Source organism: Puma concolor, chromosome C1 (genome assembly GCF_028749965.1).
Source record: "Puma concolor isolate L17-30 chromosome C1, mPumCon1.1.hap2, whole genome shotgun sequence".
Lineage (NCBI taxonomy): Eukaryota > Metazoa > Chordata > Mammalia > Carnivora > Felidae > Puma > Puma concolor.
Genome location: NC_141674.1, coordinates 219,965,567 through 219,989,008, shown reverse-complemented (window position 1 = coordinate 219,989,008; position 23,442 = coordinate 219,965,567). Strand labels below are relative to the sequence as shown.

At 55.2% G+C, this 23,442-nt stretch overlaps 1 protein-coding gene across 2 annotated transcripts in view; it reads left to right on the top strand.

Annotated features, from left to right (window-relative positions):
* Positions 1-16,604, top strand: part of RAB17 (RAB17, member RAS oncogene family) — a 29,724-nt gene extending 13,120 nt beyond the window's left edge. Inside the window, exons 1-6 of one of the 2 annotated variants that reach the window (XM_086720027.1) lie at positions 609-824; positions 7,141-7,300; positions 12,879-13,030; positions 14,128-14,253; positions 16,106-16,199; positions 16,473-16,604. In XM_086720027.1, the coding sequence (XP_086576153.1) occupies positions 7,144-7,300; positions 12,879-13,030; positions 14,128-14,253; positions 16,106-16,199; positions 16,473-16,585 (642 nt within the window). In that variant the 5' untranslated portion in view covers positions 609-824; positions 7,141-7,143 and the 3' untranslated portion in view covers positions 16,586-16,604. Of the gene's footprint in view, positions 1-608; positions 825-7,140; positions 7,301-12,878; positions 13,031-14,127; positions 14,254-16,105; positions 16,200-16,472 lie in introns of those variants that run through there. The other variant, XM_086720028.1, reaches the window with a different exon arrangement.
* Positions 16,605-23,442: the final 6,838 nt, after the last annotated feature.

Genomic DNA, 23,442 nt, shown 5'->3' with positions numbered 1-23,442 from the left:
AGGAGCCTGGCATAGACGAACCCCCTCCAACAAGATCCCAGCACCCCACGGGGCGTGGGGAATGTCTCCTGGCAGCTTACTGGGATGGGAGCCCCCTTCCATCCGTCCCTCCCGTGGCCGGGTCTTCTCGTCCTCTGGGAGGAGCAGTCGGGCTGAAGGGTGACAAAGCTGGGAGGGGGCGTTAGAGAAACACAGCCCCTCACCGCCCCCTACCCCCACTGTAGTACCAGGATCTGGTTGTCTGACCCCAGGACCAGCCCCCCCTGGCTTGCCTCTGGTTCGGGGGCAGGGCCCCACAGGAGGTGGCTTCCAGCTGTTTGTGGCAGGAATAAGTTCATTGGACCAAAATACAACCCTTTATTCCCTGAGCTTGAAGTTTTGAGAGCAACAGAGAACCTGCAGCCCCCAGGAAGGACCAGGGGATCCTCAGCCCTGAAAGGAGGGACAGAGAACAAAGCCTAGAGCTTCCCCCAGCTCCCCTGCGTTGAATGACAGCTCACACCTGCAGAGGCTTTATATCTGGCCCGCCCTGCCCCCACCCCAGGTGACAGGGACCCTGGTGGACTTTGCCCTGGGATCCTCCCGGGAAGGGAGGAGGAAGGTTGACTTTGGAGCTGGAGGCGGGGTGGGGCTGGGCCCCGGGCTGCTGTTCTGACCTGTTTTCTGTTGGAGCAGGACCTCTGCCCCTCCCAGCCCTCCCACCTCCCACTGTCCCAGCCGCCTGGTGAGGGAAGCAAACCTTTCCCCAGGCCAGAGGACGGAGAAGGGGGACCGGTGATGACAAGCCGTCAGGCTTCCCAGGGGTGACCAGGCCTGGGGCACACGTGAGTCATTGTTTTCACTTCTGTGTGCTTTGTAGAGTGTGAGTGTGTGTGTGCGTGTGCGATGCTTGTGTCTGTGTGTGTCTGTGAATTTCGGTGTGTGTTTGTGTGTGCACACGTATGCACGTGTGTGAGTGTGTCTGTGACTTTGTCCTCGGGCACGTATCCAAAGGGCAAAGTGCCAGGTGAGGAGTTTGTTCTTCTGACGACCAGAAGTGTTTGGATCCCCGTGGCCGGCGAGGTCAGGCTCCCAGAAGGGGCCTCCTCTCTAAACAGGGACCCTTTGAAGGGCGCCTGGATGGCTCAGTTGGTTGAGTGTCTGACTTCAGCTCAAGCCACGATCTCACAGTTTTTGAGTTCGAGCCCCGCATCCGGCTCTATGCCGACAGCTCGGAGCCTGGAGCCTGCTTTGCATTCTGTGTCTCCCTCTCTCTCTTCTTCTCCCCTGCTCTCACTCTGTCTCTCAAAAATAAATAAAGATTAAAAAAATTAAATAGTGGCTCTTTGGGAAAATCCTAGACAGGCGTTCATCAGAAACTGCTGATGAGAGGAGCCCTTGAAGGGACCCATTTCAGATGACCTAGGTGCCCAGTTAGCACAGACTGGCGTCGGCATAACCAGCACGAAATCCCTGTGTTTTTTACACGCTGGGGCAGGGATGACACACACGGTGACGTCCTGCACGACAGACTCAGCAAATCAGACCCTTCCCCCAAATGCCCTCTCCCACCCCGAAAAAGGACTAGCTTGGGTTTGCAACCCTTTCTTTTTCCCTTTTGTGGAAAGGAGACAAGCGTAGAGAGTGTCTCTTCACCCTAATCATGAATATTTCATTCCTGAGAACATCTTTGTGTTTAGGAGGACTTCAAATAACCCCATCTTGATTAAATTCTAAAGGCTCGGTCAGAAGTCATAGTTTTAATTTTCTCTCTGAACAGAGGGTTCCAGTCTATGACTATTGGAAACTTACAACGTATAATCACACAGAAACGTAGACACGAAAGTGCTTTCTGCAGCCTTATTCATTACAGAGAAAACACTTCTGCCCAAGAAAAGATCTCGCAGTTGGGAAATGGTTCAGCCAAGTGGAAAAGCTGTGAGAGTGTTCTGTGGGTCATTAAATGTCTGTATGCTGAATGCATATAGAACATATGCAGCAATGTGAAAAGCTTCTTTTAATACATATTGCTTTGTTTAAGGGGAGGATACATGATTTCATGTTAAAACTATGGGTTTTGGTTGGCTTGTTTTTAAGATTTGTAGAAAAGAAAGACAAGAAGACAATAGGCAAATGGCACTCCTGGTTATATTTAAGGATGTAGGATTATGGGGGATTTAATTCTTTTCCTATTGACAATGATGTGTTTATATTGATGGTGAAATACTATTTTATTTATTTTTTATTTTTTAAGTTTTTATTTATTTATTTTGATAGAGTGAGCAGGGGAGGGGCAGAGACAGAGAGAGAGAGAGAGAGAGAGAGAGAGAGAGAATCCCAAGCACTACCCAATGGGGGGCTCCAACTCATCAACCATGAGATCATGATCTGAGCCGAAACCAAGAGTCAGACGCTTAACCAACTGAGTCACCCAGGCGTCCCGTGAAATACTATTTTTAAACAAAGCGATGTATCACCACCAAAGGAGTAAGATGCTGGAACGTGATATCGTGGTAATGGTGTATTCATTCATATTCCACCTGTTTTGATTCATGAGGACATGTTTGGGGCTGAAGATTTTTTAGACTTAAGAGCTTTATTAATCTGAGCGCATAAATAGCAAGGCAAACTTGAAGGGGTATCTTTACATACTCGAGAAGGCGTTGCCGTAGGTGTGTTAGAACTTTCTCCGTGCAAAATTCCAGTACAAATCAATGGGAGACCTGCTTCTAAGCAGGAGCCTTAAGTCCTTCCGGTTAGAAGCGAGGTGTTAGCTGGGGAGTGATGCAGAAAGCTTGGAAGTTGCATCCTTAAAAGTGTTTCTTTTTTCCAGCTTTGTTGGGGTGTAATTGACATCTGACACCCGGGTGGGTTTAAGGCGGGCACCCCGTTGATTTGATACATTTATAGATTGCGACAGGATGCCCAGCACGGTGTTAGGTGCCATCTTGTCCTGTCTCACAATTACTGTTTCTTTTTGGCACTGAGAACAGTGAAGATCTACGAGGGTGACTTGCGAGTATACGACACAGTATCAGTAGCTAGGACCTCCGCGCCGTGCATCGGATGCCCAGCCCTTGATAACCTTGTAGCCGGAAGTTCGTACCCTTTGAGCGGACATCTTCCCATTGCCTGCCCCCAGCCCTTGGTGACCACCATCCTGCTCTGTTTTTCAGAGGGTTTGCTATTGAGCTGTCCTCAGCTACTGTCCTCAGTGAGTCGGGGCTGGTGGCTCCCTTGGGCAGGCTCAGTGCACCACCGTTTTTTGTTTTTTTTTTTTTAATGTTTATTTTATTTATTTTGAGAGAGGGAGTGAGCGGGGAAGGGGCAGAGCGAGAGGGAGAGAGAGAGGGAGAGAGAGAGAGAGCTCCAAGCAGTTCCACACTGTCAGTGCAGAGCCCGGTGCGGGGCTCAAACTCACAGACGGTGAGATCATGACCTGAGCCGAAATCAAGAGTCGGATGCTTAACCAACTGAACCACCCCGCCCCCCTGCCCCGGGCGCCCCTGCACCACTGTTCTCGAAGTGGGAAGCACGTGCTGGCACCCTCTGCAAGTGGCTGACACCATACCAGTGCCCAGGGAACCCAGGGTGAGTGTGAACACGGCCCGCTCCGGCTTCGAATTCTGTGTCTCTGTCTTAGAAAAGCTGCTGGGCCTCTCTGTAAGGTGGGGGTAACGCCAGGAACCCCCCGAGACTTCCGGCTCAGCTTCAGTGGGACGCTCTATGCAGCCTGAGCCGGTCAGGGGCGTGTGGGCACGTCCGCCCTGCCCCTCCGTGGAGCTGGCCTCTTCCTTAGGCTTGGCTGCTCCTCCTATCACAGCCTCGTCCGAGTACCTGTGCAGGGTGACCGTGAAGCAAGTAACAGTCAGCTTTTCTTGGCCCCTCGGGGCTGAGCCCCTCGTATGGATCTTTTTCTACCTTTTGTAGATACCCCAGGTCACCACTTGGCAGGCTGCCTGGGGTTTGGCCGGCCGAGCAAACTGTGCAGTGTAAACAGCGCGTCTGTCCAATACGGCTTCTTGCCGAACCCTTGTCCATGAGGTATTTATTGAGCACCTACTATACGATCAACGAACACAGTCCTTGCTCTCATGAGAGGTTACAGCCTGGCGCACGCGAAAAGGTATTAATAAAATAATTATATCAAGTGCATCTCGGAAGTTCCAGTCCAGTAGGGCACCTGGGTGGCTCAGCTGGTTAAGTGTCTGACTCTGGCTCAGGTCATGATCTTGCAGTTCATGAGTTCGAGCCCCACGTCGGGCTCTGTGCTGACAGCTCAGGGCCTGGAGCCTGCTTCGGATTCTGTATCTCCCTCTCTCTCTGCCCCTCTCCCGCTTGTGCTCTCTCTCTCAAAAATAAATAAAAACATTAAAAATTTTTTTAAAAGAATTAAAAAAAAAAGAAGTTCTAGTCCAGCAAGAGAGTGAAGTTGTTAAAAAATAATTCTTTGAGTTAAGGCAGAGTTACAAACTGAGATTAATTCAAGCTAGAAAAGGGACAGGGGACTGAAGGCCACATGATGGAAGAGACTTTTATCTGTTTTATTTACCTGCTGTTGGTGGGGACTGGATGTGATCAGGGGTGGCTGCTGAGGCAGGACAGAGGTCTGCTTCAGCTGGGACAGCGAGCCCTGAGCAAATGTAGCAGCTTTACCAGAAGCAAAGCCCCCAGTTTATCTGACAGCAGAGTGGATGCATAGTCAGTCTCCGGAAATATCTGAACTTTGAGACAATATCATTTTGTTACCTTTTGTGGTGATTCCATTCAGAATCCTGGGCTCTGATTTGCCACATGGCTTGCAGAGTTGGAATCAAGCTACAGATTTTATTCCTGGGGGGCCCGGCTGACGTTTCAGCGTCTCTCCTATTTTGTTCATGTTTATTTTGTGTTGGCTTTGAGTTTAGTCTTCGACTGATGGGTTTAGACCTAATGGGCTTAGCCTAATTGAGTTTAGACCGATGGGTCAGAAATCTGCGGAAGGAACTGCATGGGCGGAGGGCTCTCGGAGAGGAGGACGGACCCTCCCGGGACCCTCGAGGGGCTGCCGTGTGTCTGGGTGTGAGGCGGCAGGAGTGGGCGGGGCTGGGCTGCCGTCCAGGCCACTGTAGCCCGAACCCACCCCCGGCTGATTCTCCACGGAGAGCCTGCTCCCGGCCAAGTCGCTCGCGTCCTGCTTCAAGTCCTAAGAAATTGTGCTCAGTCGAGGCAGGCATTTCGAAACACTGGTGCTTCGATGGGTCATTTGCCCCTTCCTGTGTGTTTGGATGGTACACGGCTACTCATTCCTCGGGTGTTCATGAGGCACCTACTGCGCGTGCTGCCCTGCCCCCAGCCCCGAAGAGAAAAGATAAAAATGACAGCAGCGGTTCTCAGCCTTGGCAGACACCGGGGTCACTTGGGGAACTTAAAAAAACAAAAGCGAAAACAAAAACACAAAAACCATGGGTGGAAAACTTGAAACGCTTTATTTTTCTAAACCTTCTCTGAAACATTCTACGTTGACTCTGTAAGCATCATACTTGATGGAGAGACTCGTGAGTCCCGTAGAAGATGGCACTTCACATGCCTCCCACGGTCCCCTGTCCCCAAGGGGCAGGAGCACCAGTGAACCCTTCTCTCCAGACCCATAACCGACCCCCCCCCCCCCCCCCCCCGCCCCATCACTTCTGCTTAGAACAGCCTGGTTAGTATTTCAGACCCAGCCCGGTTTGTGCTGAGACTTTGACATGCTTTTCCTCTTCTTCAAAATTCCTTCCCTTCCTCCCTTCCCATAACCCTTGGGGGTCTCCCTCCTCCCCACCATGTTAAGGAGGGAGCAGAGATGTTCCTAAGACTGCCTGCCAGGGGTGGCAGTCTATATTTTTTTTAGAAGAAGGTTTCTTCCTAGAAGCGCCCCGGATAATACACGGAGACAAAGTGGTGACCTTGGAATGCCACCAGTCTGTAGCTCCTCGTGAAACAGAGGGTCTGGCAACGTCTTCAGTGACCCCTAACATCACCGCGACAGCGCTTGGCCACTACTTGCCTTCTGAGGAAATGCAAGGTTCACTCACGAAGCATCCTGGCCAAGAGATGGCCTGTATCTGATCAGATCTCTGTTCGGAAGCACCCAGCTCTAGGAAACACAGCATTCACGGGACACACTCAGTAACCACAGCGGAAGCAAACAGCCAAACCCAGACTGGAAAGTCGCAGGACACTCTGATCTCTTGAACAAATGAATTACAAAGAGAAAAAGATTCCCCGTACATGTACTGAGATTTGCGGATGAAACAACGAGGCGTCTGGGATTGGCTTCGAACCAATCTTTGGCGGGAGGGGGTTTGGGGACGTGAGTGAAGCAAGACTGGCCATAGCTCAGTGTGCAAATGCAGCACGGTGCGCGAGGACGGTCTCCATTCTACTGTGGCAGGTGCCCGACGTTTTCTATACGGAAAAGATACGCGCGGTTTGCCCAAATTTGTTTTGATCACAGAGCTGTTTTCCTCCACGGCATATCTCTCTGGGTGCTGAGGCTTTAGACACAGTGGGAAGGACCAAAACGTCGAGTTCCTTGAGACACCAACTTTTTCTTTAGGTGGATAATTCTGAAACACCAACTTGAACCCGTGAGTCACAGAGACAGTACGTTGCCTCTCGGGTGTTTCAGATACTTTTTGGAATAAGTAATGGGTCTTTAAAAATTATTTATTGTTTTTGTTAAATTTTTTTTAATGTTTATTTTTGAGAGAGAGACAGAGCGAGAGCAGGGGAAGGGCAGAGAAAGAGGGAGACACAGAATCTGAAGCAGCTCCAGGCTCTGAGTGGTCAGCACAGAGCCCCACGCGGGGCTCGAACTGACGGACTGTGAGATCATGACCTGAGTCGAAGTCGGATGCTTAACCGACTGAGCCACCCGGGCGCCCCTAAGTAATGTTTTTTTTTAAAGTGAGAAGAATGGATTGAGGACAGTAAGCCCCTATGATAACTATGGGTCCTGCTGGGCACTGTCCGTACCCTTCCCAAACACGACCCCCAACCTAGTTCCTCACAACAGACCTGTCACCCGGGTACTGCTCACCCCACTCTACAGATGGGGAGACGGGGGGGGCAGGGGTATCGACCCAGGCTGCCTCCGACTCATTCATTCAACCTCCTGCAAATGCTGTCTCTTTGCAGGGCATGGCGCAGGCTGGAAGTGTCCCCTGCCCCGGGGCTGCCCCGGGCCAGCCCCGCGTGTTCAAGCTGGTCCTCTTGGGAAGTAGCTCTGTGGGCAAGTCCAGCTTGGCTCTCCGGTACGTGAAGAATGACTTCAAGAGCATCCTGCCCACCGTGGGATGTAAGTGACATGGGACAGCACACCCTTCCTTAGTCCGCTAGAGGAGAAGCCAGGGCCGATGGCTCGGGTGCGGGCACTTCCCACGCTCCCCCCAGAGGCCCGGGTCGTGCCCAGCACCGCAGGGAGGGGACGAGGCCTGTGCTGGTCAGACACATGTGGAATCCAGAAGGCGGTCGGGTTTCAGCAAAGCAGGAGTCTGCAGGGGGTGGAGATTCGGGGTCAGGGCCTCAGGTCCCCAGGGGTTGGTGAGCGGGATTGTACCTGGTGGAGGGGGGAGCCCAGAGGAAGGCCCCCTAGGCCCTGCCACACACCCACCGGACGAGCTGGTCTCTCACCCTGCCTGGGTTCCCTCCCGCTGACGCTGTCCCCCTGGGGTGGCTTACAGGAGAATGGCTCCCTTTCGGCCCAGACTCGGTTTACCAGCCTGGCCTGGGTTGTGGGGGTGGGGGGCAGGGGGCGGGGTGGCAGGGAGGGAAGACCCTCTCACTGCACTTCTTGAAGAGGTGACATAGGTTACCCTACCTCTCAAGGGTAGGGGGCTTTGGAGCACCTGCCGGGCTGTCGGCCTCCTTCGCATCCCGCGAAGCATAGTCACTATGCTATTATAATTACTACATCAATATGTATTACTATAAAAGTCGATATTCCCACTTTTCAGACGAGGAAGTGGAGACGATCCTTCCTGTGGTGTACGTAAATGCAGTCCGTGTTGTACAAAATCCTTCTGAAGGCAGGGGCTTGCCTTTCTTGTCACACACCGCTGGCTTTAACAAGAGAACTGGCTTTTGTTCTGGAGAGGGTGCGGGAGGAGCAGAGCCCCAGGGCGAGAGTGAGGGGCTCTCCTCCTCCCAGGCAGGTAGCTGGGACAATGACAGAGGTAGTGTGTGCTGGGGGGTGGGGGGGTGATTGGCCTGGAGGAAACTTTCAATAAGTCTGACCTGAGTGACCAACACGTGGGTAAACGGCTTGTTGTCTCGTCTTGACATCGTCATCTGTGTGGGGTGGGGGTGGGGGGGGATATAAACGCCCCCCTGTGGTGGGCTCTCCCTGCAAGGCGGGCTTAAGACTTTAGGCACCGATCACCATCTTGTGACTAAGGTCATCACCCATGCCCGCACTGCAGAGAGCAGGGTGGGACCAGGGGCTGGCTTGTCCAGGGTGCTGCTGCCTTCCAAGCATGCTGGCTTCAAGATACTTTACTCCAGGAGGGCCGGGGTCCCTGGGTCCCCCCAGGGGGTCTGGATCTGTTGGCGATCGCGTGCAGTGACCTGAACGCAGAGGATGGCACAGGCTCTGGGTACCGCCCTCCGGAAAGGTGCCTGAGTCAGGACGGTGTTCTAGCTGTCTCAGGGCAAGACCCCCATCCTTCCAACCAGGGGATTCTGGAGCCAGAGCGGTAACTGGGACAGACAGACTCATGTCCCCGAAGCAGAGCCAGAGTGGGAATCCCAAGTGAGCATAGTCTCCTGCGAGGGTGGCAGCCTGCTGAGGGGAGACCAGAAAAGCCCTGGTTCTCCTGGCCACCCCAGCCACCCCCAGCCACCTACCTGCGAGGCCCGGGTCCCACTTCAGGGGAGAGCTTATTGGGGAGGTGGAGGCTCCAAGTGGGAGTGCTGTGGCTGGGGGGCTTGAACCACAGAGAGCTCCCGAAGACCCCACCGGGGTCCCCACAGAGCGACCCCTCATCCTGGAGTCCCAACTGGCCCAAGCCTGGGGACTCGGGCCCATTTCCCCGAGAAATGCTGACATCTAGTGGTTGTGGGCGTATTCGCCCGCGGGTAGCAGTGCCTCTGGCGGGAAGGGAAAGGCGGCAAGCGTTCTCCACTGTCGCTGCTGAACCCTGGTGGCCCCGAGAAGGCATCCATTTCTCCTTCAACCGGGGCTCCGATGATGATGTTTATGAAAAAGGCAAACGCCACGAAGAGGCTCAGAGGAGTGAGTCAGCTGTTTGTTGACATTAGAAGGAAAGCGATCACAACCACGTCCCTTATGTCAACGTTTGTAGAGACGCTTTTTAATCTGGGGCGATACCTTACAAGCCGGGCGCGCAGATGGGGGCTGTTCAGGGCACCAGCTTCCGGGAGCCCCCCCCCCACAGAGGGCGTGCAGCTGAGGCTGGGGCGTGGCCGAGGGGCGTGGCCGAGGGGCGTGGCCGGAAGCGTCCTTGGCTCTGGGGCACCTGTGTTGAGGTCTTCGGTGGGACCAGCCCAAGGAGGAGGAGGTGGGGGAGGGGGCCTGGATTGTGCCCTGACAGGGCCAGGATAGTCACTGTGCAGGCGCCCCGGCTCAGTCCATCCAAGGCCCGTGAAAATGTGCCAGTGTGTTCGAGAAACTGAAAGTCCCCTGGGTTTTGGCCTGATTCCACCCCCCAGCCCCCCACCTTGTTGCTAATATCATTTCAGGCAAAATCTCCAAGTCGGTCTGGATTCCCTGGAAGTTTACTTTTCAATCACTTTTTGGCTTTAGCTGTGATAATATAGACAATGCGGTCCGTGGGTTTCTGAACAAGTGATTAATGTGGGCTCTTCCTGGTTGGAACCCAGGGGTCCCTGGGGCCCAGGACTGGCAGGTTGCTCTGGATTCCATTCCTGGGGCCCCAACGGAGCTTGTGTCTCTCTCCGGGGCAGATAAGGTTCTGGTCTCTGCAAGTATCCAGTTATTCGTGCCTGGTCATCACTTGGACTGAAACCCTCCTTGCAAATTGGTTGGGGTTGCACATGGATTTAAGCTCAACCGGGAGCCATCTTTTACAAAGTGGAGAAGGAAGGGGCGCCTGGGGGGCCCAGTCGGTCTAGCGTCCGACTTCGGCTCAGGTCATGATCTCACGGTTTGTGAGTTCGAGCCCCGCATCGGGCTCTGTGCTGACAGCTCGGAGGCTGGAGCCCATTTTAGATTCTGTGTCTCCCTCTCTCTCTGCCCCTCCCCTGCTCGTGCTGTGTCTCTCTCTCTCTCCTTCAAAAACAAATAAACATTCAAAAAAAAAACAAAAAACAAAGTGGAGAAAGAAAAGATAAGGAGCTAGGCCTGCTGAAGAGTAGGCAGATCTGAGAGGCCCCTGGGGAAGCTGGCTGTGGGGTCTGCTTACATCACGTTCCATCCTGGCAATAGCCCCGTGAGGGCTGGGAGCCCTTCGTCCTACTATGGAAATAGGCTGCAGCTTTGTTCCACCCAGAGCAGTAGCTGCTCAGGCTGCCATAACAAACACCACCCACGGGGTGGCTTACACAGCAGCGATTTATTCTCACCCTCCTGGAGGCTGGCGTCTGAGGTCAGCGTGTAGGCCGGTAGGTTCTGTTTTGGAGCCTCTTCTCTGGGCTTGTGGGTACCTGCCGTCTGGCTGCTATCTTGCTGTGTGCTCATGTAGCCTTTCTCTGTGCTTGCATAGGAGGGAGGGAGAGAGGGAGGGAAGGGAGAGGGAGAGGGAGAGGGGGAAGGAGGGAGAGATCAAGCCTTCTGGATCTCTTCTCACAAGGTCATGATCCTACCATGGGGGCCCCACCCTCATGACCTGTTCTAGCCCTGATCACCTCCCAAAGGCCCTACCTCCTAATACCGTCTCTTTGTGGGTTAGGACTTCACCTATGAATTTTGGGAGGGGACACAAACATCCAGGCACAACACCTCGGAAGTTGATCTGACTTCAGGTTTGTGGACACGCAGGGCAATGCAGGCTGTGCGGGCAGAGGACGCCCATTGGTGGGTTCTGTTAGGAGCCACCCCAAACTAGGTTGTCGTGTGAGAGAACTCTACCCGCGTTGCACTGAAAACCTCAGCCCAGACCCATCCCTTTTCCAGTGTCCGTAGCGGGTTGCATTTCCCCCAAAAGATAAATCCACATCCCAATCCCCAGGGCCTGTGAATGTGGCCTTGTTTGGAAAAAGGGTGTTTGCAGCCGTGATTAGTTAAGGATGTTGGGATGGGATCATCCTGGATTTGGGGCCGGCCCTGAATCGGTGAGAGATGTGCTCATAAGAAGAGGAGAGAGAGAGAACAGGAGAGAGGGAGCGAGCACAGAGTCACAGAGGGAGGGCCCTGTGGAGACACAGGCAGAGATGGGGTGACGTGTCTCCAAGCTGGGGAATGCCAGTAGGTGCCAGCAACTGCCAAAAGCCAGGAGAGAGGCAAGGAAACAATTCTCAGAGATTCCAGAAGGGGCCAACCCCGGTGCCAGCTTGATTTTAGACCTCTGGCCTCCAGGGTGGGAAGAATGAACATCTGTTGTTCTGAGCTACCCAGTTAGTGGTAATTAATATGGCAGCTCTGGGAACGGATGCACTTGGCCTGGCAGTGACAGTTTTAATATCAAACACGCGGTTGTGTTTGCCAGTATCCCCTAACGGGTCCGAAACCCGGCCTGGGGTCTGGGCAGGCCAGCAGCTCTGCCTAGAGCCTCCTCCCTGCTCTGGACACGGCTTCCCCGGCCCCTCCCAGCCCCTCCCTCCAGTTCTGGAGAGGACACAGCAGAACACCTTGGTGTCACCAATTTTATTTACTTACTTATAAAGTTTATTTATTTCGTGAGGGGCGGGGGGAGAATCCCAAGCAGGCTCCGTGCTGTCAGCACAGAGCCTGATGTGGGGCTTGATCCCACGAGCCCTGAGATCACGAACAGAGCCAAAATCAAGAGTTGGACGCTTAACTGACTGAGCCACCCCGCTAAACAACTATTTTAAAACCTCACCGCTTCGGCAAGTAAAGCTCAGAGTTAAAAGTCCAACGGGAGGCAGATTTCCCAGTGCGCAGAATGAAAGGTTTGGGGCAGGTAGGTCCTTCACTGCATGTAACTATTAAGCAGGGATGGGAATGAATATAGGTCCCTGCTCACTGGCTCCAGGGTGACAGGTGAGAACACAGAAGTCCACCTGTGCCATCAGGGGTGTGTGTGTGTGTGTGTGTGTGAGGAGCACAGGTTGGCTGCTAGAGACCCGTCCTCGGGAAGGAGGGGGGGACGCAGCAGAAGCCCTTGAAGGCTGATTGTTGTCTGAAGACCTCGGCAGACACCCGGGCGGCCAGAGGAACGATGCCGAGCGGGGCCCTCAGGGAAGGGAGGTCGGCAGGGAGAGGCGTCGATGAGGCCAGAAGGTCAGTGGGAGGCAGGAGGGACTTGGGGGACGACTGATGTGGTCGTGAGCACCTCTCGGCCAGGTTGGTCTGGTCACTGAGCGGCCGGTGGGGCGGGGGTGCGGACGGTTCTAGAGGTCCCCGGGGCTCAGCTGCATCGCTGGAAGCCCACTGGGACGTGCTGGACCCCTGGTTGTCAGAGGTCCCCAGATGTGGGGAGGCCCAGGCCCAGAGGTCCTTCCACGTCACGCTGTCCGGAGGACTTTGTCCTCGGGCCCCAAGAGCCCATCTTCCCGCCCAGAGCCTCTGCGGAATCTGCGAAGGGTCCAGGGCAACTTGTAACGCTTTTCCTTTTGTGGAAGCCGCCGTCTTCCGGGAGAGGGGATTGCTCGGCCTTCCCGACGGTGATTCGGCCAGCTGTCTCTCTGGGCCCAGGGCTCACGACGGCCCGGCCCGAGCTGGGTGTGGGGGGAGACCCCATCCTGTGGGCGAAGCTGTCCCTGGGCTTCTGTTCCAGGTGCGTTCTTCACGAAGGAGCTGGAGTTGGGCGCCGTGGCTGTGAAACTGGAGATCTGGGACACGGCCGGCCAGGAGAAGTACCACAGCGTCTGCCGCTTGTACTTCAGGGGCGCCAGTGGGGCCATCTTGGTGTATGACATCACCAGGAGGGTGAGGCTCCCCCCGGGCGCGTCCCCACCCGCCTTCGCGAGGCACCTGCTCCCTTGTGTTCCCGGGCACGGGGACGCTAGCTTCTGAGGGCTTTCTGTGACCGGCCCGCGCTGGTGCTTTATGGTAAAACCACCACAGCTGGTAGAAAACACTTAATGAAAGTCTGTCACTTCCTCCAGGAAGCCCTCACCGATAACCCCTGCTCCTCCTGCACGGTTGAGTTTGTGCCCCTCCGTGGTCCTCTCAGAACCCCGCACGGAGCACCCTCGTCTACCGCTCACGGTTCCTTGGGTGCCCGCCGAATTGGTGAGGGGTGTTGTTGCGGAAATAGTACGCGGCCCCTGGCTGTACGTCCCCCACAGTGTCATCTGGGTAGCTACTAAGTACGTGAGCAGGTGCTTAGAGCAGGAGGACGGAAGGGAGCTGAGAGGAGGGGCACCTGACTCAGCCTGGGGTTGGGAGACTTCTTGCAGGGAGGGAGGGAAAAGTGGGGATTAGCCTGTTGGGGGTGAGGCTGGGCACGGGGGTGCGGTGGGCGGGTGAGCAGGAAGGAAGAAGGTCCTTAGTGAGACAGCAGAGACCCAGAGACCGCGGGGTGAGGGCGGGGAGGGAGGCAGGTTGGGCTGGGAAATGGGAGGCCACCCACCTGAGCAGCTCAGCAGCAGGAAGGGGAGAGGGGCAGCGTGGGGCCCAGGGCAGGCCCCCCCCCCAGGCCCGGTCTCCGGGGTCCCGAAGTTAGGATCAGGTGACAGCCATGCCCCCAAACTCTCCTGCACGGAGTGGTCCCGGAGGGCACCCAGGAGTGAGGGGCCCGAGGCCTGACCCCGAACAGCCCGCAGCCTCCAGACTCGGGCCCTGTGGGGAGGGGAAGGAGCTGTGGTATGACCTGGGCCCCGAAGCCAGAAGACCGGGCCGCCCCGCCTCAGGGGACAGAGCAGCCCTCCGGGGGGGTCTGTCGTCTGGCCGACTGGACGGTGGGTGCTTCCACGCAGCGTGGCCGTGGACATCTGCATTGCCACACCCGCATGTCTTTGCTGGGAGAGCCGACGAAGAGCACCTGTGAGATTTGTGTGGCGTCCATGTTTTTTCTTCGTTAGGATTCCTTCTGCAAAGCCCAGCAGTGGCTGCAGGACCTCGAGAGGGAGGCGCCCCCGGGGGAGGTCGTGGTGATGCTGGTTGGCAACAAGACGGACGTCGGCGAGCGGCGGGAGGTGACGTTCCAGGTAGCGCTTGGGACTGGGTTGTGTCACTCCCCGAGGGGAGAATGGGGTGACCCCAAGGTGGACACGACCACTCGCGACCCAGTCTCCCACCCACCCGCGTGCACACCACACCTGCACGCAAGTCACAGACACTCATATATACTTCCTACTTGAATGTCCCTTTTGGGCAAAGATTTCTGATCTTTCCTGGAAAAGTCAGGCCTAGCGATGGTTGTTCCCCACATGTGGGGAGGCCCAGGCCAGCCCTTCTGGAAGGGGGCGGGGGGACCCGTGTGGCCGGTCTCCAAGGACCCCGGCCAGGTTAGCCAGGCTCATGAAGAAACCGTGGCCTTTCCTGCCCCTTCATCCCAGGCTGAGTTATGTGGGTATTCAATCAATGATTGAAAAAGAGATAAGTGAAAAAATCCAGATTTCCTCGCTAGGAACCAAGCAAGGGCTAGAAAGTAAAGAAAGCCATAGTTGGGGTGCCTGGGAGGCTTAGTCAGTTAAGTGTCCGACTTCGGCTCCGATCATGATCTCGGCATTCCTGGGTTCAAGCCCCACGTTGGGCTCTGTGCCGACAGCAGAGAGCTTGATGTGGGGCTTGAACTCACGAACCACAAGATCGTGACCTGAGCCCAAGTCAAACACTTAACCGACTGAGCAACCCAGGCACCCCCAATTTTCATTTGAGAGAGAGAGAGAAAGAGATTATGAGTGGGGGAGAGGGGCAGAGGGAGAGAGAGAGAGTGGGGTTCGATGCATCCCACAACCCTGGGATCATGACCTGAGCCAAAATCGAGAGTCAGATGCTCAACTGACTGAGCCATCCAGGTGCCCCTGGCTTTCATTTAAAAAAATTTTTTTTCAACGTTTTTTATTTATTTTTTGGACAGAGAGAGACAGAGCATGAACGGGGGAGGGGCAGAGAGAGAGGGAGACACAGAATCGGAAACGGGCTCCAGGCTCCGAGCCATCAGCCCAGAGCCCGACGCGGGGCTCAAACTCACGGACCACGAGATCGTGACCTGGCTGAAGTCGGACGCTTAACCGACTGCGCCACCCAGGTGCCCCTGGCTTTCATTTTAAAATAATTCCAGGATTACAAAAAAGTGGTGCAGAAGTACCACAAAAAGTTCCTGTATGCCTTTCACCCAGCCTTCCCGAACACTAACGTCTCGCAAAAACACAGAGCAGTGAGCAAATCAGGAAATGGGCATTCACGCAATACTAAGTCCACACCTTGTTCAGATTGTATCAGTGCCCCCCTAACACCCTGATGCATCACTCCCCGCAGTACTCACCCGTGTGGAGAGTGAGGGGGGACCCCCAGAAGGAGGGCTCAGCTCGGCTCGGCTTCCACATTTCCTGCCTTCTCACTTGCTTGGCCCTACATCAGAGCCCACGGGTGCAGGAGAGACGTGTGGGCGGGGAGCCGCCAGCTTCCCCTGGTGGCTCAGGCTCTGCTGGGAGGGGAGCCCTCCCCCTGCGAGGGCCTCCCCGCCTCCCCGGCCCTGGGCCCCTGCAGGAGAGAACCGAAACACAGAATTGGGAACCGTCACTGGTCTTGGGTCTTAGAAGGCAATTGAGTATTCCTAGGGAAGAGACTTTTTTTTCCTTAAATTTTTTTTTTTAAGTTTATTTCTGTATTTTGAAAAGGAGAGCATGAGCAGGGGAGGGGTCGACAGAGAGGGAGAGAGAGAATCCTGAGCAGGCTCCACGCCGTCAGCGCGGAGCCTGATGTGGGGCTTGATCTCAAGAACTATGAGATCATGACTTGAGAAAAAAATCAAGAGTTGGGCACTCCACAGACTGAGCCACCCAGGCGCCCTGGGGGAAAGTCTTTTTGTAAATTTGCGGCCACTTCCCTCAGGAAGGGAAAGAGTTTGCGGAGAGCAAGAAGTTGCTGTTCATGGAGGCCTCGGCCAAACTGAACCACCAGGTGACTGAGGTCTTTAGCACCATAGGTGAGTGGTGGGGCCCCCAGGAGAGCAGGGGTGGTGGTGATGGTGGGGGAGGGGAGTCATCACTGCCTCTGCTTCTTGGGTCTCCTTTCTGGCATCCTGGGACCCGACAGAATGTCTCCGGTGGCTGGAAGGTGAGCAGGATTGCCAGGGGCCTGGACTTCATGGCTCTGGGTAACCGTCAGGGAGGACGGGGTCCCGGGACTGACCCGCGTGCAGGGTGCATGCCAGGCCGCGGGCCTCCGCTCCCAGACCACCCTCCTCTGTCCTTCACAGCCCAAGAGCTGCTGCAGAGAGAAGACAGGAAGAAGGCCCAGCCGCAGAGAGGAGATGCGGGGCTGGTTCTGAAGGGGGCACCTGCTGGGCAGGCCAGATGCTGTGCCCACTAACAGCAGCCGCGCCAGGAAGGGCCTGGGGAGGATGCCCCCAGGCCCCGGCTCCGGCTGCCCCTTGGGGTGAGCCATTGCCACGGCCACGTACTCTGATTCCTCCTGAAGCGGGCTTGTTGCCGAGTCCTAGAGATTCTGGAAGCTGGCATCCTTGAGCCTTACCACTTCTCAAAGCCGGCGGGAATCATTCAGGAGAGGAGCCAGTGACAACAGGCTCCCAGGGGTGATGAGAGAAATTGTCCCCTTTTAGGGTTTGTGGGCCTTGGTACGGGGAAGCTGGACTTTAACATTTACCAAGGGACGAAAACTTTTCAAAGCAGTCGCTCCGTTTCTGCCCCCAGCACACTTTGTACATCCGCTTCGTTAAAAACAAAACAAAACAAAACAAAACAAAACAAAACAACCAACAAGGAGCTTTCCAAACATAAAGATGAGAAAAAGAAAAAACACCTCCCTGGTTCCCGTAAGATGAAAGTCATACAGCCTCACACATACTAAAAACATAAGATAAAAATCTGTAACTTTCTGGAATGTTCTTTGCCGTGATGACTCGTAATTCTTGATGTAAAAGGCGTCTACGACTCTGCTCTTCCTTGTGAGGATCGTGTGTCCCGGGCAGATGTCCTCACTCGGGCTCCAATAAAACTCTTTTCTCTTTAAAATTTTAGGCCCCGTGTTGATGGGGTGGGGGTGGGGGGTGTCAGCTCTGCCTCAGCAGACGGTGATTCCAGATTCCCTGGGACAGGTGCACCCGCCTCTGCCTGAATTCTCATCCCCTCAGCTGCCTCACTACCCAGCGTAGGGTGAAGCAGGCCAGGGGACGACAAGGACTGGAAACCCTGGGCTGGACGGGGCGCTGTCCGGGGCTGGGCCCGCCTGGTTTGGGGAGCTGTGAGAGGAGGGGGCAGGCCCGGACAGGGGTGGCGGTGCTGGGAGGAGATGGGATGTGGACTATGGGGCTGCGTCCACGTCCTGCCTCTCAGGGTCGTGGCCCAGGGAGGGACAGAACCCAAGGGAGGGGTTGGGGCCCCAGGCCCCTGCCCCTCTCTTCTCCCGGCTCTGAGTTTCACCAGGTGATGCTTGTGCCCTGTGAGCCTGACTCTTGGCCTGTGGTGTAAGTTTTGCAGCTTATATGTCTTCAAACATGGAACCGTGTTCTCTAACCCAGCGGTTAGAGAGATTGCAAGTTGGGGTTTGTCATGGCACGTGGACAGGAGGTGGTGCGTGAATGAGGAGGCGGGCCCACGCACAGGCTGTGACGGAGGAGGCCCAGGACACCTCTCCGGTGGTGACACATCACGTGTTCACCTCCTTACTGCCCACCTTCAGGGGGAGGCCCCGATGGCCCTTCTGGGAGCTCAACCCTGATGTCAAGGTGGCTATTTTACTGTGGGGGGGGGGGGGGGCAGGGGTGGTGTTGGTTTCATCCTTGTCCCTGGGACTGTGATTAGCTAGTCTGAAATTTTAAGTACTAAGACACTGTTGTCCCCCTGGAAAGGGTGGCCTTGCTGTATCGACTATGAGGGTCAACAGCAGGACCAAGGTCATGCTGACTCTGAATTCGTGACATCTGCAAAGGGTGTGGCAGCATTTCTAGGGGCTCCTCCGGAATTGCTCTCATCCACCTGCGTGGGGACGTCCTCCCAGCCCCAGGCCTGGACCTCTGTGGGGGCCCAGCGCTTGAGGAACCCCGGCAGCAGACTGACCAGGACACGGAGCCAGGCACTGGCTGGGACCCGTCCACATGAGGTCACCTCAGCCTGGCAGTATCCTGCCAAGGGTCAGGGTTCCCCACGAGGATCCCTTCTAGGTTTTGGCAGCTGGTCCCGCCCTCATCCAGCAGGCCTGGGACCCTCTGCATTCCAACCTCGTGATCCTAATTGGAAGGAGCTGGGCCCAGGCAGACCCAGCGTCTGTTCTGGGGAGGTGGGGACAGCCCAGGTGTCCCACGGATTCAGGCCTTCCTGATGTACATTCTCCAAGAGCTTCTCATGGATCTTTCTAGACTAAAGCAGATTTCACAAGGCTTCCCTTGTCATGATCTTTGAGAAAAGCTACAAGGCAAATACAGAAAATAATAGCCTTGGAGAGGGCCTGCTTCCTTGATTTCCACTCACGTTATTTTTTTTTCTTGAACAATTTCATCCGTGACAATGTGGTCAAGTTGCCCGGTTTCTCATGATTATTCCCGCGTAGATGAAACATGTAAAGTGTGAGTCCCTGGGGTGCCAGTCCCTGGGGTCCCCTTCCCCCTCTGCTCCCCCCATCTTCCCTGCTGTAGCAGGGCTGGGGACCCCTGTGCCAACCTGACCAGATCCCCCTTGGAGGCTGCAGGAGGCCGAGGTCACCCCTGGCCACTAGATGGCATTCCAGCATCGCTTAAGGCAGACCCCGCTGCTCGAGGGCACAGGGTCTGGGTATTCGCTGCTAAATGCCAGGCTTTCAGAGACATTTCTCATGAGTTGATTGATGCGATGGGAAGTGGCAAAATGAAGGAGATATTTGTAGGATACCCATGTATCTATACCTATTCCCTCCTGTTTTGTCTAGTGAGTATCACTGTGCTAGAATTTATTATTAAAACGTATCCTTGGACTTCTTTCCACCAAGCATCCTTCCATGGTGTCCTAGGCTGGATGCGGTGCATTGTGGTCCTGGAGCTCAGCTCCCCATCACCCAGGATGTGACTGCACCTTTCCCTCTCCTCTGCCCCACTAGGCGGGTGGCTCGACCCTGCTATGGAATGACCTGGGAGCCTCCACAAGCAGCAGCCCTTGCCCCCCGCAGGCCCTGGTTAAATCGGTCTGTGGTGCAGCTTGGGCCCTGGTTCCCGGGAGATTTGAGCCTCCCAGGTGAACCTAATATTCTGGCAAGCTGGAGAACAGCCCGAGGGCAGAGGTTCTAGCTGTCCTTTTCCTATGGGGCGCTCGGTGCCTGGTACAACATCTGACACCCTCCAGGCGCTCAACAAACGTGTGCCTGGCAAGAGGATAGAGATGGGTTTTCCCCCCGAGATCTAAAGGAAAGACAGGCTTTCCAAAACCAGCTTCCACCACAATGACGGGTGGAAGGGCTCTGTATCTGTGCTCCGCCCACCTGATCTCAGCCCCATCCTGGAACCTGAGACTGGGGTGGGGGCAGTGTACGCAGGGAGATGCACCCATGGGGTCGGCAGGCATTCCCGGCGGAGTCCCAGGAATACCAGTTCCCTTGTGCGATGGCCTCTGGTCCTGACAATGTGGGAACAAAGGCAAATGACAAGTTGAATTTCCTTACTGCCTACAGCCCACTGACAAGTCCTTGAGACAGGCAGTGACCTTCCTCTGGGGGCTTTGCCCGGATGATGACACTTTGCTATGGGCAAAAGGCAAATTTAGCTTAACGTTATCCTTACCCACCCCGTCCCCGCCCCCAGGATCCCGTGAGTCTCTATTAACATATAAAAATTCCTTTAGAAACTTCCTTTATCTCTGCCTCCCGAGATATATGTTGGCAATCATCCTCCAAGCTTCTGGCCCTTGATAGCCATCTGAAGGATCTCCTGACAGTTTGTACTCAACAGCAGTAAATGACATTTCCCTAGCAACAGCCAGCCCCTCAAGGTCCTGGACACCTTGCTTCCAAAATACCTTAGAGACTTGCGCTGTCCCTAACCCCCTCCCAAGCTGAAGGTGTATAATCAGTGACCTGCCACAACCCCAAGGCAGCTCTTTCTGCCCACGGGTCCTGTCCCTTTTGCACCAAAGATGTCTCAAGAATTCTTTCTTGACCGTCAGCTCCGGACCCCTACTGCTCTCAAACCCCATCACTGAGGGATGCCGGCCTGTGAGCCCACTGTCTTGCCTGCAGCCTGGGAAGCTGCTGCCGCCCCACTTAGCCTGAGTTTGGACCCGGGTCCTCTCTGGAGCCTGTATGTGTGCATGCCTTCGGTGATGGAGGCAGGAGACTCAGAGGGTTGGTAAGTGGCCTCCCCTTACCGCTGTCCTGCCCCTGAAGGTACCCTTTCCCTGTCTTCTGTTTCCTCGGGATGCATCTCCTCCAACCCCACTGGAAGAGTTCCCCGGGCCCTGTTAACGAGACAACCACAAGGCCATAATGGGACCACTGAAGGCCCTGTTAATACTTAACACAACCGTGGTTTCCACTCCTTCTGGAATGTAACCTTTAACCTGCCAAATTGGAATTTCCTGGAGGCCATCCTCTGCAAGACCCCTTCCCCCTTAGGAGGGCGACCTTGCCTAAACAATGCTAAGAAATCCCTTAAAAAAAAAAAAAAAAGAACCTTCTCTCTGTCCTTAAAATCTTTCCTTTTCTGCACCTGGGCAGAGCATGTCTACTGGCTGGACTGAATGCTGCTCGATTTAGGAGTTGCTTAATAAAGCCAATTAGGTCTTCAAATGTTTGAATTTTGTCTTTCAACAGCCCAGAGGGGTCGACTCAGGGACTTCTTCTTTCTTTAAAAATTATTCCTTTCTTGGGGTTCCCACTGGGCCAAACTGAGACAATTTAAGCATCTAATATTATTTGTAAGGTGTTGAACAAAAAGAGAGAGAGAGAGAGAGAGAGAGAGAGAGACCTCCTTTAGAAGAATCCAGCTAATAAATGTGGAAGGAATTGGAGAATCTCCATTGTGTGACCCACCGGTGAGGTCATTTGCTTCCCAGCAGGGATGTTCAGTGGGTGTATAAATCACTGGTGGGGGCGGGGGGGGGGTGCTGGGCACACAGGGCTGGTATGTCAGGCACACGGTGAGCAGGGGGAGACCCCTTACGGCGGAGATCCCCGCCTCTAGGCCAGGGTCACACGGAGGCACGCAGCAGGAGGAAGGACACAGCGCTGGTGCCCACAGCAAGTGACTGAATCCAGCTGAGGCGCTCGATCTGCCTCTCAGACCACAGGAAATTCAGGGACAGAACAAGGGAACACACCTCAACAAACCAGATCATTCTACAGGATGACGCATCTGGGCTCTTGAGAGAGTCCGTGTCAAGACAAAATAAGAAGGTCAGGGGCTAACAAGCAATACCTAACTATGACAGTGAATTTAGATCGCAGCCTGCTTTCAACAAAAAGAAAGAAAAAAAGACAGCAAGACTTTCTGGCCATACTTGGGGATTTTTGACTATGGACTGAAAACCAGGTGCTATTATGGAGTTATTAGAAAATGTTTTAGGCACGGTCGTTTTGTGGTTATGCAGGATGCTGTCCTCATTTTGAGGAGCAACGTGCTGAAATATCTAGGGGAAATGTCACGATGTTTACAACTTACTTCCAGATGGTGGATGGGGAGAGAGAGAGAGAGAGAGAGGAAGAGAAAGCAAATACATAAAATAAAAAGTGTTGATTCTAAGAAAGGGTGTGTGGGATGCTCCTTAGATTACCTTTTGAACTTTCCCGTGTGTTTAAAAACTTTCATAAAAAGTTGCAGGAAGCATAATCTCCCGCCTCTCCATCCCTCTGGGCACAGAAGGTGTGTTAGTGGCCCGGGGCTGCCCTACCGGAGCACTGCAGTCTGGAGCCCATCGGCACACCGCTGTGTTTCCGTGCGAACTCTTTTTTTTTTTTAAGGGTGTAATTTAGCGGCGTGAGCACATTTACAGGGTCTGCAAGCAGGCCCTCAGTCCAGCTCCAAGACGTTTTCATGTCTGTCAAGCAGTTACCCTGGCAACCGGCAGTCTGCTCTCTGTCTCCCTTCCGCACATGTCATAGAAATCTGATCATACGCTACGTGGACTTTCGCGCCTTCCACTTGGCGTCTCGTTTTCGAGGACCCGAGCTGTGGCATCGGCAGAACCCCGGTCCTTTTTATGGCTGAGTCCTAACGCGCTGTGTGGATCAACCGCACTTCATCTGTTCGTGTGTCACTTTCTGAGCATCTGCTGGGACCTGCTTTCCTGACTGCGCCCCGTCCCAGGCCTGGTCCAGCACCTGTCTGTTCCGGGGAGCGGTCCTGGCCGTGCCTCCTCCCTGTGTCTGGTGAGCCCTGGACCTCCCTCTCTCAAAATGGAGCAGGGACGGCTGGGGTCTGGGGGCCTGCAGGCCTGCTCTGTGGCCTCCTGGGTGTGGACGGACAGAAGTCTGGCAGTCAAGGTGGGCTCCCGAGACCCTGAAAGGGTGCAGACAGTGGCCCGCGTGCTCTGGGTTTGGAAGTGGCTGCCCGTTAAGCCCGTCCCCACCACCCTCCTCCCTGCACGCCGGGGTGGGGTGGGCCTTGGGGAAGGGGTTTACACCGAACACCCACACCGTGTTGGCCTGCAAGCAGGTGCTGTGACTGCCTGAGCTGTGGAGTGAGGTGGGTGTTCCTGTCCGGGGGTGTTCAGATGGGGACACTGAGGCTCAGCGTTAAGGGCTGGGCTCAGTTGCCCAGTTTGTGGGGGTGTGGCCCTGGCACCGAGGCAAGCTCCTCTGAGGCAGGACGTAGGGACATCTTGGCGCGATTTGGCACGGGCAGCAAAGGGACGCGGTGCAGTTCATTTAGGTTCGAGTCTCCCGCTGGTGGTTAGAAACAAGCAGCTCACGCTTGTCTTTCTCCTCTGAGTGCAAGCAAACAAGGGAGGTGAAAGCGACTGGGCTCAGAGAGGACGGGTCACGGGGGGGGGGGGGCTGTGCTGCCCGCCCCTGGGGGCCTCCTGCACCGCGTGGTGCAGTGTGCAGCCTGGACAGCCACTCAGAGCCGCTCGGGTGGAGGGCGCTATGGGCCGCAGGTGACCCCGGAAGGTCCCAGCTCCCCTACCCAGTGCTGGGTGCCCTCAGGCGAGTCACGGAGCCTCTGGGCTGCTGGACTCTGAGCATCCTTCTAGGCTACTGTCCCTCGAGGGAAGACAGCTTCCAGTTTGCCACCACAAAGATGCAACTAA